The sequence below is a fragment of the Mustelus asterias genome, chromosome 16 (assembly GCF_964213995.1).
Source record: "Mustelus asterias chromosome 16, sMusAst1.hap1.1, whole genome shotgun sequence".
Lineage (NCBI taxonomy): Eukaryota > Metazoa > Chordata > Chondrichthyes > Carcharhiniformes > Triakidae > Mustelus > Mustelus asterias.
In genome coordinates, this window is record NC_135816.1 from 11,025,941 (window position 1) to 11,038,353 (window position 12,413).

Sequence of the window (12,413 nt, forward strand, 5' to 3'; positions counted from 1 at the left end):
ACCAGAAAATGAGGCGGGGAGAATGTGGACCATTATCTTTCACCTTCTCCGGGTGTCGGGGACATTTCCGTCAATGAAGTCTTTTTGATGTCTTGGTGGATGGAGTAATGTACGAAACACAGCTTCCACAAGACAGCAGTGACCCAAATGACGAGATTCTATTTTCAAGCCTAGAGTTGGTTGAAGGATCAATGTTGCTCAGGACTCGCTGCGGGCTTATCTTTGATGTGCACCCGGCAGAATGGATGTGGGGGCCTTGGGGCTTAACGCTTCATCTGAACAATGGCACCTCCGACATTGCAGCACAATGGCACAGTGGTTAGCACCGCTGCCTCACAGCTCCAGGGACCGGGGTTCGATTCTCGACTCGGGTCACTGTCTGTGTGGAGTTTGCACGTTCTCCCCGTGTCTGTGTGGGTTTCCTCCGGGTGCTCTGGTTTCCTCCCACACTCCTAAGATGTGTGGGTTAGGTTGATTGGCCATGCTAAATTGCCCCTTAGTGTCCCGGGATGTGTATGTTAGAGGGATTACTGGGGTAAATGTGGGGATAGGGGGGGGTGGGATAGTGGGGATAGAGCCTTGGGTGGGATTGTAGTCGGTGCAGATTCGATGGGCCGAATGACCTCATTCTGCAATGTAGGGATTCTATGATTCTATGATTGCCGCATTCCCTCGATTTTGATTTGATTTATTATTGTCACATGTATTAACATAGAGTGAAAAGTATTGTTTCCTGCGCGCCATACAGACAAAGCATACTGTTCATAGAGAAGGAAATGAGAGAGTGCAGAATGTCGTATCACAGTCAGTGCTAGGCTGCAGAGAAAGGTTAGGTCCATTCAAAAGTCTGACAGCAGCAGGGAAGAAGTTGTTCTTGAGTCGGTTGGTACGTGACCTCAGACTTTTGTATCTTTTTCCCGAAGGAAGAAGGTGGAAGAGAGAATGTCCAGAGTGCGTGGGGTCCTTAATTGTGCTGGCTGTTTTGACGAGGCAGTGGGAAGTGTAGACAGAGTCAATGGATGGGAGGCTGGTTTGCGTGATGGATTGGGCTACATTCACGACCTTTTGTAGTTCCTTGTGGTCTTGGGCAGAGCAGGAGCTATACCAAGCTGTGATACAACCAGAAAGAATGCTTTCTATGGTGCACTGTAAAAGTTGGTGAGAGACGTAGTTGACATGCCAAATTTCCTTCGTCTTCTGAGAAGGTGTTAGCATGGGTGGGGGTTGGGGAGGGGGCGGGGGGGGGGGGGGGGGGGGGGGGGTGGAAACCAGGACAGGTTGTTGGTGATCTGGACACCTAAAAACTTGAAGCTCTCGACTCCTTCTACTTTGTCCCCGCTGATGTACTGCACAGGGAAGTGGCAGCCTTGGATAATGTGCTGATGCTCCCCATCCCCCTCTGAATGAAGTGATGAGTGAAACTTGAACCCTCAAAGTATTGACTAAGAGGTGAGAGTGTTATGTTAGATCCCTCCGGGTGCTTATATACAAGGTCGACTGATATTCAGTTCAATACGGTAGGGACTTTCCATGCTAGACCGTGCCAACTTCCTCTTTACTTGTGGCTGAGAGTGTTTAAAACAAAACCCTTGATCAGACTGCGCACATACCTCTCTCTGGCAGCACGAGAGTGAAGTCTTCTGTGGACAGTCCAAACTGGTGGAGTTTGCTTTGACAAAGGTTCCACAATGTCAGCCGATGAGCAGCAGAACGCTTTGCTGAACAATTCACAGCAAGACATTGCCAGTCATTCCAATGTGGAAGCCAGGACCACCGTTACAGGGCAGAGGTAAGATTAACGCTTCAACAATCGTCTGTCACTTTGCATGGAATTGTTTGTCGTAATCCCAGCAAGGGAACAAAAAAACCCCTCTGATCCTCACTCAACAACTGAATGTGGTTCTGACTGTATCCAGAAGGACAGAATCTGAGTCCTGAGAAAGCTGCAGGTTAAACTTCTTACCTGCCACATCTTTCCAGGACTTGTCTTTATTTCTTAATGCATTCCTGGAACACTGGCCTGGGCCAGTATTTATTGCCCATTTCCATTCTGTGGCGAAGCCGCCTTCTTGAACTGTTGCCACCTGTGTGGTGCAGGTGGACCCTTTGACAAAGCTTTGACAAAGGGTCATCTGGACTCGAAACATCAGCTCTTTTCTCTCCTTACAGATGCTGCCAGACCTGCTGAGATTTTTCAGCGTTTTCCCTTTTGGTTTCAGATTCCAGCATCCGCAGTAATTTGCTTTTATCCAGTGTTTTCCCTCGGGCCCTGGTTAATATTTGTACCTCAATCAATATCAACACTGAAAAAACAGTCTGGGGATTATATTACTGTGTGTGGGATCTTGCAGTGCGCGCTTTAGCGAGCGTGTTACCTACATTACAATAGTTATTACACTTCAGAAAATACTTAATTTAAAAAAAATGTTTTGGGACAAAGTGGGATCAGGAAAAGCACTGCCGGGATGGAAATCCCTTTTGTCTTTGTTTAAAATGTACTCAGATTCATAAAACAATGCTCCAGGTTCTGGGAACAAAAGGCGATTTTCTTAAGCTGGACTCTTGAGGGGTAATGGAGATTCTTTATGTAATATGATCCATTGTATCTGTTCAAAGACAAAAGCAGATCGATCAGAATCTGAAAGGGTTACGGTGGGGTCCGAGCTCGAGAGTTTTCCTCACTTTCTAAAACTGCTGCACATATTTTTTCTTTTTGTTTCGAATTTTGGAATCCTTCGTGAGCCAACATCTTTACTTTCGTGTCTTTGTCTGTTCCCCCAAGCTATATCTCGATCCTCTCCCCTTTGTGCAACATCAAACCAGCCGCGTTGAAAAGAAAGATCAGAAGTTTGGGGCAGTTCCATTTCTGTCAAAGCCCAGCACCTCCCAGTCACCCGACTTTATCATTCACAACTTTAAGCAGGTGGTTCAGCCCCACTCACACTCAGCCCATACACACACTCACTCACACACTCATACACACAAAATCCCAGTGTCAGTCACACACCCTCCACCAGAGGTCAGTGGTGAGTTGTGAGGTGCTTCTATCTCATTCTGTTGTAATCTGTTTAACAATGTCTATGATGTGGAGATGCTGGCGTTGGACTGGGATGAACACAGTAAGAGTTTTAACAACACCAGGTTAAAGTCCAACAGGTTTATTTGGTAGCAAATACCATTAGCTTTCGGAGCGCTCATTCACTCCATCTGACGAAGGAGCAGCGCTCCGAAAGCTAATGGTGTTTGCTAACAATGTCTATACCACTGGTCTGAGATCACTGACACTAGTCTTCCTGTCCTCACACCTTCCTCTTCACTCCCAATGAGGAATATTTCCCTTGTGATCCAGAACAGTGAGAGTCAATACAAAAAGTGGGGCATCGTAAATCAATTTATGCTACACTCACCTAATATTGGGCGGCACGGTAGCACAGTGGTTAGCACTGCTGCTTCACAGCTCCAGGGTCCTGGGTTCGATTCCCGGCTCGGGTCACTGTCTATGTGGAGTTTGCACATTCTCTTCGTGTCTGCGTGGGTTTCCTCCGGGTGCTCCGGTTTCCTCCCACAGTCCAAAGATGTGCGGGTTAGGTTGATTGGCCAGGTTAAAAATTGCCCCTTCGAGTCCTGGGATGCATAGGTTAGAGGGATTAGCAGGTAAATATGTGGGGGTAGGGCCTGGGTGGGATTGTGGTCGGTGCAGACTCGATGGGCCGAATGGCCTCCTTCTGCACTGTAGGGTTTCTATGATGTACACACACACACACAGACACATACACTCACAGACCCACACACACGGACCCACACACACACATGGACACACACTCACAGATACACACACACGGATCCACACACATGGACCCACACTCTCACAGACACACACATACACGCACACACACACTCACAGACGCACATACACAGACCCACACACACAGACCCACACACACAGACCCACATACATGGACAGGCACACGCTCCCACACACAGGGACAAGAATACTCACACAGGCATGCATGCATCCACACAAACATGTATATGCACATATACAGGCATATTTGTATGCACATACAGGCATGCTCCCACACACACAGATACACGCATATGCACACACAGACACAAAACAGCCACACACAAAGAACATGCAGACACACAGACACACAGTCATGCACACGCACTGTAGACATTGGTCGGAAACAGGATCTTCAGCTGAATTTGATCCTTTCTCCGGGCCCCAGGACGCCACTGAGCTTTACAAAAAAATGGTCTGCGCAGGGAAAGTTTCCAGCTGTGGTTAAAGTTAATTTCCCACCTCCGATATGAACCTGAATCCAGGTTCAAACCAGGTAGCCCGCATTCACCCAGTGTGGACAAGTTCGCAGGTTTTAACGAACGTTCTCTTTGACGGACTTACAAATAAATTAATTTCTGGTGGAATCTTGGTCTATTTGTTTGTCATTGTAACGGGAGGGATTTACATTGCAGTGTTATGTTCTGAGGGATCTGGATGTGGGGCTTTGTACACTGGCCTGTTACCCTGCAGAGTGGATCAGCTGGGAGGGTGGTTATTGACCTGTGGGCATCAGAGCATTGGATCTACCTTGTATCAGCTTTGGCTGGTATCAAGTGTGATTGACACCTCACTTCTGGCCTGAAACCTTTTTTATCCACTTCCGTCAGGCCAGGCTATAATAAAACCAGAAAGTCAGCTACGGACAAGAAATTAAAGTCACCAAAGTCCCAGAGGACCATTGGCTGCTCTCCCTTTCTGAGAGAGAGCTGACTGGTGGCGATTTTAACCTGATGGGTCACCACACCTCAGACAAGGAGCAAGTTCCTCATGGATAGCCTCAGCTGGTACGGGAATTGAACCCACCCTGTTGGCATCACTCTGCATTGTGAATCAGCCATCCAGCCAACTGAGCTAACCTGTCCCCTTTATTGGCCAGGAGGCAGCCATGAAAACCAGCAAGGGCTAATGTGAGCGCAATCCCTGAACCAGCTGTCAAACAAAATGGCCGCCCTTCTACTGGCAGGGCATTCTTTGAGACAGTGGGCGGGATTTTAGGGCCTCGCTCGCCCTGACACTGTAAAATCCCACACGAGGTCAACGCACCTTCCTGTGGTCTGCCCCTTGCCTGCTCCAAGTACCGGTAAAATTCCACCCATTACTTCAGTTGGACCTGGGCATCAGTTTTCATGAAGTCTGCCCTAACAGGATGGCACGATGGCACAGTGGTTAGCACTGCTGTCTCACAGCGCCAGGGACAGGGTTCGATTCCCGGCTTGGGTCACTGTCTGTGTGGAGTCTGCACGTTCTCCCCCGTGTCTGCGTGGGTTTCCTCCGGGTGCTCCGGTTTCCTCCCACAGTCCAAGGATGTGTGGGTTGGGTGGATTAGCCATGCAGAATTGCCCCTTAGTGCCAGGGGGGACTAGCTAGGGTAAATGCATGGAGTTATGGGAATAGGGCCTGGGTGGGATTGTCATCGGTGCAGACTCAATGGGCCGAATGGCCTCCGACTGCACTGTAGGATTCTATGATTCTAGGATGTGGAGCAGTCATGTATAAACCATTAGCACAGTCCCAAGGTTATTGTTGTCATTTGGGTACTTGTAGCGGCCATTTTGTTTGAGCACTGTCGGGGAGAGAATGGTCAAACCTAAGATGGAATTTCTATGACTCTAAAATGGCTGCTATTCTGTCAGTGGCTGCAATGTGAAAATGATGAAAACTGAGACATTTGTCATAACCTATCCAGCAAGATTCATCAAAAATCCCAATTTAATTTTAAAAAGGGTGAATACAGCTGTGAAAATCATTTGAATCATCCCCGCCCACACTCACAATAGTTTCCTGTGTTTTGATATCTCATCCTTTCATTGCTCAGTTAGAAGAGGAAGTCTTCATTATCTCAGATTTTAATTACATCCGTAAGCGTCCTGGGACAAGAGGACTGTCACTGGGTAAACATCTGGAGAGTGGACTTAAATCAATCCCTCTTTCAAAGGGCCAGTACAGACACAGCAGGCCAAATGGCCTTTCATGCTGCCAGATTCTGAGATGATTCTACAACCAGTGTAAGTTTTCAAGTCAAGCTTATAAACTCACCTTGCTGGGATTAAATTCACCATTCCCTCCCCCCCCGTGGGACCGTGATCTGGTAAAACAAAATGCACCTCATCATAAAGCCTGCTCAATTTCCATTGTAGTGGATCTTAGTGGAATTTTGCGTTCTATAAATGGATGTGGAAGCCATTTGCAAATCGCTACCCATCGTGCGGCAGGCATGAGGTGGAGGTTCCAAAATTTAACTCACTGGCAAAGACATTCTGTTTGATTTGCTTCCCAGACATTTCATCATTCCATTTTCCTTGTTTCATGAACTACCCTGGATGGTCTTTCTCAAACAAATACAGCAGAAGGAAATAAAATTATCATAGAGTTTGACAGCACAGAATGAGGCCTTTCAGTCCATCGTATCTGCGCCAGCCCTCAAGCAGCTTTCTAATCTAATCCCATTTTCCAGCACTTCCTATAGAATCCTTACAGTGCAGGAGGGGGCCATTCAGCCCATCAAGTGAGCACCGACTTTCTGACTGAACATCCCACCCAGGCCCTCTTCCCATAACCCTGCACATTTACCCCACTAATCCCCCTAATTTACACATCTTTGGACCCCAGGGGGCAATTTAACATGCCCAATCCATCTAACCTGCATATCTTTGGACTGTGGGAGGAAACCCACACAGACATGGGGAGAACGTGCAGACTCCACACAGACAGTGACCCAAGGCCGGAATTGAACCCGGCTCCCTGGCATCGTGAGACAGTAATGCTAACCACCGTGCCACCGTGCTGCCCTCACTTGGCCTTGTATACAATGGCGTTTCAAATCCTCTCAATGTTGGAGGGTTCCCACCTCTGCGACAACAGGGTTGTCTTGGTAACAGGCTTCATGCATTTGAATGTATGAATTTTGCCCAATCAAATTAAAGCAGGCACTCAGCTACCAAGAACCTATAAGATTTGAATTTGATGTTTTGACAACAGCAGACCAATCCTATTGTAGGAAAATTGTCAGGTCATCACAGGTATAAAAGAGAGTGAAATGAGGGAAAAACAGTTGGTTAGCAACTGCCATCTCTCAAGTCGAGAGAGAGAGAGAGCAGCTCCACCCTGCCAGCTGTATATATCTCTTAAGAGAACACAGCATCTAACCAGAGAAAGATACCAAATCAAAAGGAACTCAGAGACCGAGGGAATCCACAAAGGACACCAAAAGCTTCTGAAAGCCACAAAACCTGGTTGTATTATCAGAGAGTGACGGAATTCTATTATTATATTTTTGGTTAATGAATGAGTATTGTATTCATTTGAACAGCATTCCAGTAGAATCTTATTTGACTCGGGACGTTACTTGTTCAGTTAAAGTTCCCAGTTAGTTAAATAAATAAATTGTTAAGTGTTCGTGTTAAAGTGAGTGTGGGGTATTTCTGTCCGTCACCCACTAAATGTTACTGGAGAACAGTTCACACCTTCCCACACACTTTTCACAGATTACTAGGCGAGGGATTCCTCTTTGGGTGGATTCGACGTTACGTCTTAAAGGGAACAACCTCCGCGTGGTAACACTATCTATATCTCACATCCAGATTCCCACTTCCCTCTGGGTGAAAAGATTTACATATTTGGATGTTAGCTACAAGGACAATCCCTGGTTCATGCTGACAAATACATCTGAGAAATTCTGGTTGGATAAAACGCTGTATGATTATAGTCTTCAAATTCATGTTGGAATGCGGGCCATCATTTGCTGCCCATCCCTCACTGAAAGAGAAATTCTTGCATTTCTATAGCGCTTTTCACGATCTCAGGGTGCTCTAAGGCTCATTACAGTCAATTAACTACTTTCTAAACTGTTATACAAAAATACAAAATGCAGCAGCAGGAGTGGCCCACATGGCCCATCGAGCCTCCTCCACCTTCAATCAAATTGTGGCTGATCTCGGGTTTCAACTCCATTTTCCCACCCACTCCCCATATTTTTATTCATTCATGGGACATGGGCGTCACTGGCTGGCCAGCATTCATTGCCCAGCCCTAGTTGACCTTGTGCTGTAAGTCAACCACATTGCTGTGGCTCTGGAGTCACATGTAGGCCAGACCAGGTAAGGACGGCAGATTTCCTTCCCTGAAGGGCATTAATATACCAGATGGGTTTTTCTGACAATTGACAGCCATATCCCTTAATTCTCTGAGAAACCAAAAATCTGTCTGTCCCAAAAGAGAAAATGCTGGAAAACCTCAGCAGGTCTGGCAGCATCTGTAAGGAGAGAAAAGAGCTGATGTTTCAAGTCCAGATAATCCTTTGTCAAAGCTAAAAGGCAGAGAAGGTGGGAGATATTTATACTGCAGGGGGAGGGAATGAAGGATGAGTCACAGTCACAAAAAAAGGGGAAAGGTAGCTACCGGCAGTCTATAGAGAGAATAGGAGAGAAGAGAAAGAACCTTCTATTCCCTCTATGGGCTGCCATTAGCAATCTTTGCCCTTGTTTCTGTGGCTATGACTCATCTTTCATTCCCTCCCCCTGCAGTTTAAATATCTCCCACTTTCTCTGCCTTTTAGCTTTGACAAAGGGTCATCTGGACTCGAAACGTCAGCTCTTTTCTCTCCTTACAGATGCTGCCAGACCTGCTGAGATTTTCCAGCATTTTCTCTTTTGGTTTCAGATTCCAGCATTCCCACAGTAATTTGCTTTTAATCTGTCTATCCCAACCTTAAATATGTTCAATGATGAAGCCTCCACATCCCCTGGAGTAGGTAGAGAATTCCAAAGATTCACAACCCATTGGGTGAAGTGATTTCTCTTCAACTCAGTCCTAAATGATTGGCCCCTTGTCCTGAGAAAGGATATACTGGCACTGGAGAGAATGCAGAGGAGATTCACTAGGTTGATTCCAGAGTTGAGAGGGTTGGCTTATGAGGAGAGACTGAGTAGACTGGGGCTATACTCTTTGGAATTCAGAAGAATGCGGGGAGATCTTATAGAAACATATAAGATTATGAAGGGAATAGATAAGATAGAAGCAGGGAAGTTGTTTCCACTGGTGGGTGAAACTAGAACTAGGGGGCATGGCCTCAAAATAAGGGGAAGCAGATTTAGGACTGAGTTGAGGAGGAACTTCTTCACACAAAGGGTTGTGAATCTGTGCAATTCCCTGCCCAGTGAAGCAGTTGAGGCTACCTCATTGAATGTTTTTAAGGCAAGGATAGATAAATTTTTGAACAGTAAAGGAATTAAGGGTTATGGTGAGTGGGCGGGTAAGTGGAGCTGAGTCCACAAAAAGATCAGCCATGATCTTATTGAATGGCGGAGCAGGCTCGAGGGACCAGAAGGCTACTCCTGCTCCTAGTTCTTGTGTTCTTATGAGACTGTGCCCATGTTTTAGATTCCCCGACCAGCAGAAACACTGTCTCAGCATCAATAGGAAATTCAGTTGCTCTTTTACACACAATACAAGGTCTTACCAACATGGTGGTGGAGGTCAGAATATCGGCCTGACTGATAGTGATCAAGCAAATAACCATTGAGCGGGAGACTGGACAGAAGGCCACTACTCTCTCTCAGTGAGTGCTACCTACAGAGTGAAATCAAACAGGAAGCTTTCTTACAATGACCTTGAATCACTCCAGTTGCTATTTGTCATACAGTGGAAGTTTCTAGAATTCCTGACTGCAATCAGTAGGGGATTTCCATGTTCAGGCTCAATTATAATAACACCCTCGTAAAATAAATCTGAGGCATTAGAACAATCCTTAGTCCAGAAACTCCCTCAGACAATTCAAGGCAGCTCCCCAACATGCCCCAGTCCAGGAGCACCTCAGATTAACAATTAACATTCCTCATGGCTTTCCCCTACATTGGATACCTCATGGCTCTCTCTGTAATCTCCTCCAGCCTTACAGGGAGCTCAAACTCACCCCCACTACTTGTTAGCACAATATTGCCCATGTGGAAAGGTCTCCTGAAATGATACAGGAAAACTGATAGCTTACACCAATACACAAGACATTAAAATGCAATGACCCTTGCCCCTTGTTAGCGCAGAGACCCTTGCCCCTGGTTAGTACAGTGACCTTTGCCCCTTGTTAGGGCAGTGACCTTTGCCCCTTTTAGTACAGTGACCTTTGCCCCTCGTTAGCACAGTGACGCTTGCCCCTTGTTAGTACAGTGACCCTTGCCCCTCATTAACCCATTGACCCTTGACCCTTGTCAGTGCAGCGACCTTTGCCCCTCGTTGGCGTAGTGACCCTTGCCCCTCGATAGGGCAGTGACCCTTGCCCCTCTTTAACGCATTGACCCTTGCCCCTGTTTAGCGCAGTGAACCTTGCCCCTCATTAGCCCAGTGACCCTTGACCCTTGTCAGCACAGTGATCTTTGCCCCTCATTAGCACAGTGACCCTTGCCCCTTATTAGCACAGTGACCTTTACCCCTCATCAGCACAGTGAATGTAGGAATAGTTGGAGGTAGAAGATATTGCAGTGAAAGTTCAAGGAATGCCAGCATTTGGCGATCACTTCAACCACCTGGTGCGGAGGGGAGCGGGCAGGCGGGGAAGGCAGAGGACCTCCTTGTGAACCTGCCTCTGGGCCTGGCCAAGCTTGCCATAAACAGGTCCAGGCAGTGGGTGACTGAGGGAGTCATCTGAAGTGACTGCCTGCCCCTCTTCCGCAGCTATATTCGCAGCTGGGTGTGCCTACATAGGGAGCGTGCAGTGTCCACGAGCACCGCTGAGATCTTCTGTACTCATTGGGCACCGCAGGGGCTGGGACGTATTATTGACTCTTTTGATCACATTTTGGTTTGATGTTTCCTTTATGCTTTGTTTCTTGTTTCAGGTGGTCCTCCTTCCTTTAAGGGGCTGCCCCTTTTACTTTGTCCCTCAGTTTGTTTGGTCAGTTTAATTGTTTTGGGAATGGCAACCCCCTCAACCTTAGAGAGCACTCCAATAACCCTCCGTTTGACTTGTCTATTTTCCAGCAGCAGCACGTGCTCTCGAAGCCTCCTCTGGGGCGGTGTGACCGTGCTGGCCGCCATGCTAATCGCTGGGCAGGTAGTCAGCGTCATGTTCTTGCTGAAGCAACAGGACAAGATCACGGGTCTGCAGAAGACAACAGATCGAATTGAAAACAAGTATTCTTCAGGCCGGTATCCAGTCAGTACGTACATCCTCTTTCCTTTCAGTACTTTGACTCAAGCCAAAATAAATCTGAGGGCCCCCGAGATAGGGCAACACGATATTAGCTAAATGGCAAATAGACTGAAAGCAAGTTGTTACATCTCAAGTATTATGCAGAAATGATGCTAGTTTCTTACCGTGCAGGAACTGGATTTACAGCGTTTTATATAATGTTCTAAATGCCATTCAGCTCTCGACTTCCAGCTCTTTCTACAGCTCATTATTTTCCTCAGAATCAGCAACCAGGTTCAAGCACACTGAGCATCAATAGTAAGCAGACCCACATCCGCCATGATTGAGCACTGCACAATCAAGGTTCGCAACAGTAATCTGTGTCAGCAACCAGGCTCAAAAGTTTAAAGTTTTTTGATTAGTGTCACAAGTGGGCTTACATTGACACTGCAATTAAGTTACTGTGAAAATCTCCCAGTCACCACACTCCGGCGCCTGTTCGGGTACACTGAGGGAGAATTTACACTCGGGTACACTGAGGGAGAATTTAGCACGGCCAATCCACCTAACCAGCATGTCTTTCGGACTGTGGGAGGAAACCGGAGCACCCGAAGGAAACCTACGCAGACACGGGGCGAACATGCAGATTCCACACAGTGACCCAAGCCGGGAATTGAACCTGGGTCCCTGGTGCTGTGAGGCAGCAGTGCTAACCACTGTGCCACTGTTCCACCCCCAAGACCTGGTTTCGATTCCCGGCTTGGGTGACTGTCTGTGTGGAGTTTGCATGTTCTCCCCGTGTCTACGTGGGTTCCCTCCGGGTGCTCCGGTTTCCTCCCACACTCCAAAGATACGCAGATTAGGTGGAGTGGCCGTGCTAAATTGCCCCTTAATTTCAGGTGGTATCACCTGGGCACACAATCGGATGGTGGAATCAGGTGAGGTTAGAAATTTCACAAGGCAAATGGACTTTGAAGAGGACTAAGCCGCAAGATTATGGGAATAACATGGGAATGGAGAGCTCTTACACTGACAGGATGAACCGAATAATCACTTTATTGTTGTAAGGCTTTATGATTCTATGATGAGGAGTGGGGCATTCAGCTCCTTGTGCCTGCTAAATTTAATTAGATCATGATGGATCTGCATCTTAACATCGACCACATTACTTCCATCACCCATAACACTCGTGTGTAACCACAGTCTGGGGGCCAGATTCTCATG

General features: G+C 47.1%; 1 protein-coding gene across 1 annotated transcript in view; it reads left to right on the forward strand.

The window, feature by feature from the left end:
- The first annotated feature begins 1,566 nt into the window (after positions 1–1,566).
- Positions 1,567–12,413, forward strand: part of LOC144505647 (H-2 class II histocompatibility antigen gamma chain-like) — a 28,984-nt gene continuing 18,137 nt past the window's right edge. Inside the window, exons 1-2 of the mRNA XM_078231786.1 lie at positions 1,567–1,789; positions 11,039–11,217. Of these exons, the coding sequence (XP_078087912.1) occupies positions 1,689–1,789; positions 11,039–11,217 (280 nt within the window). The 5' untranslated portion in view covers positions 1,567–1,688. The remainder of the gene's footprint in view (positions 1,790–11,038; positions 11,218–12,413) is intronic.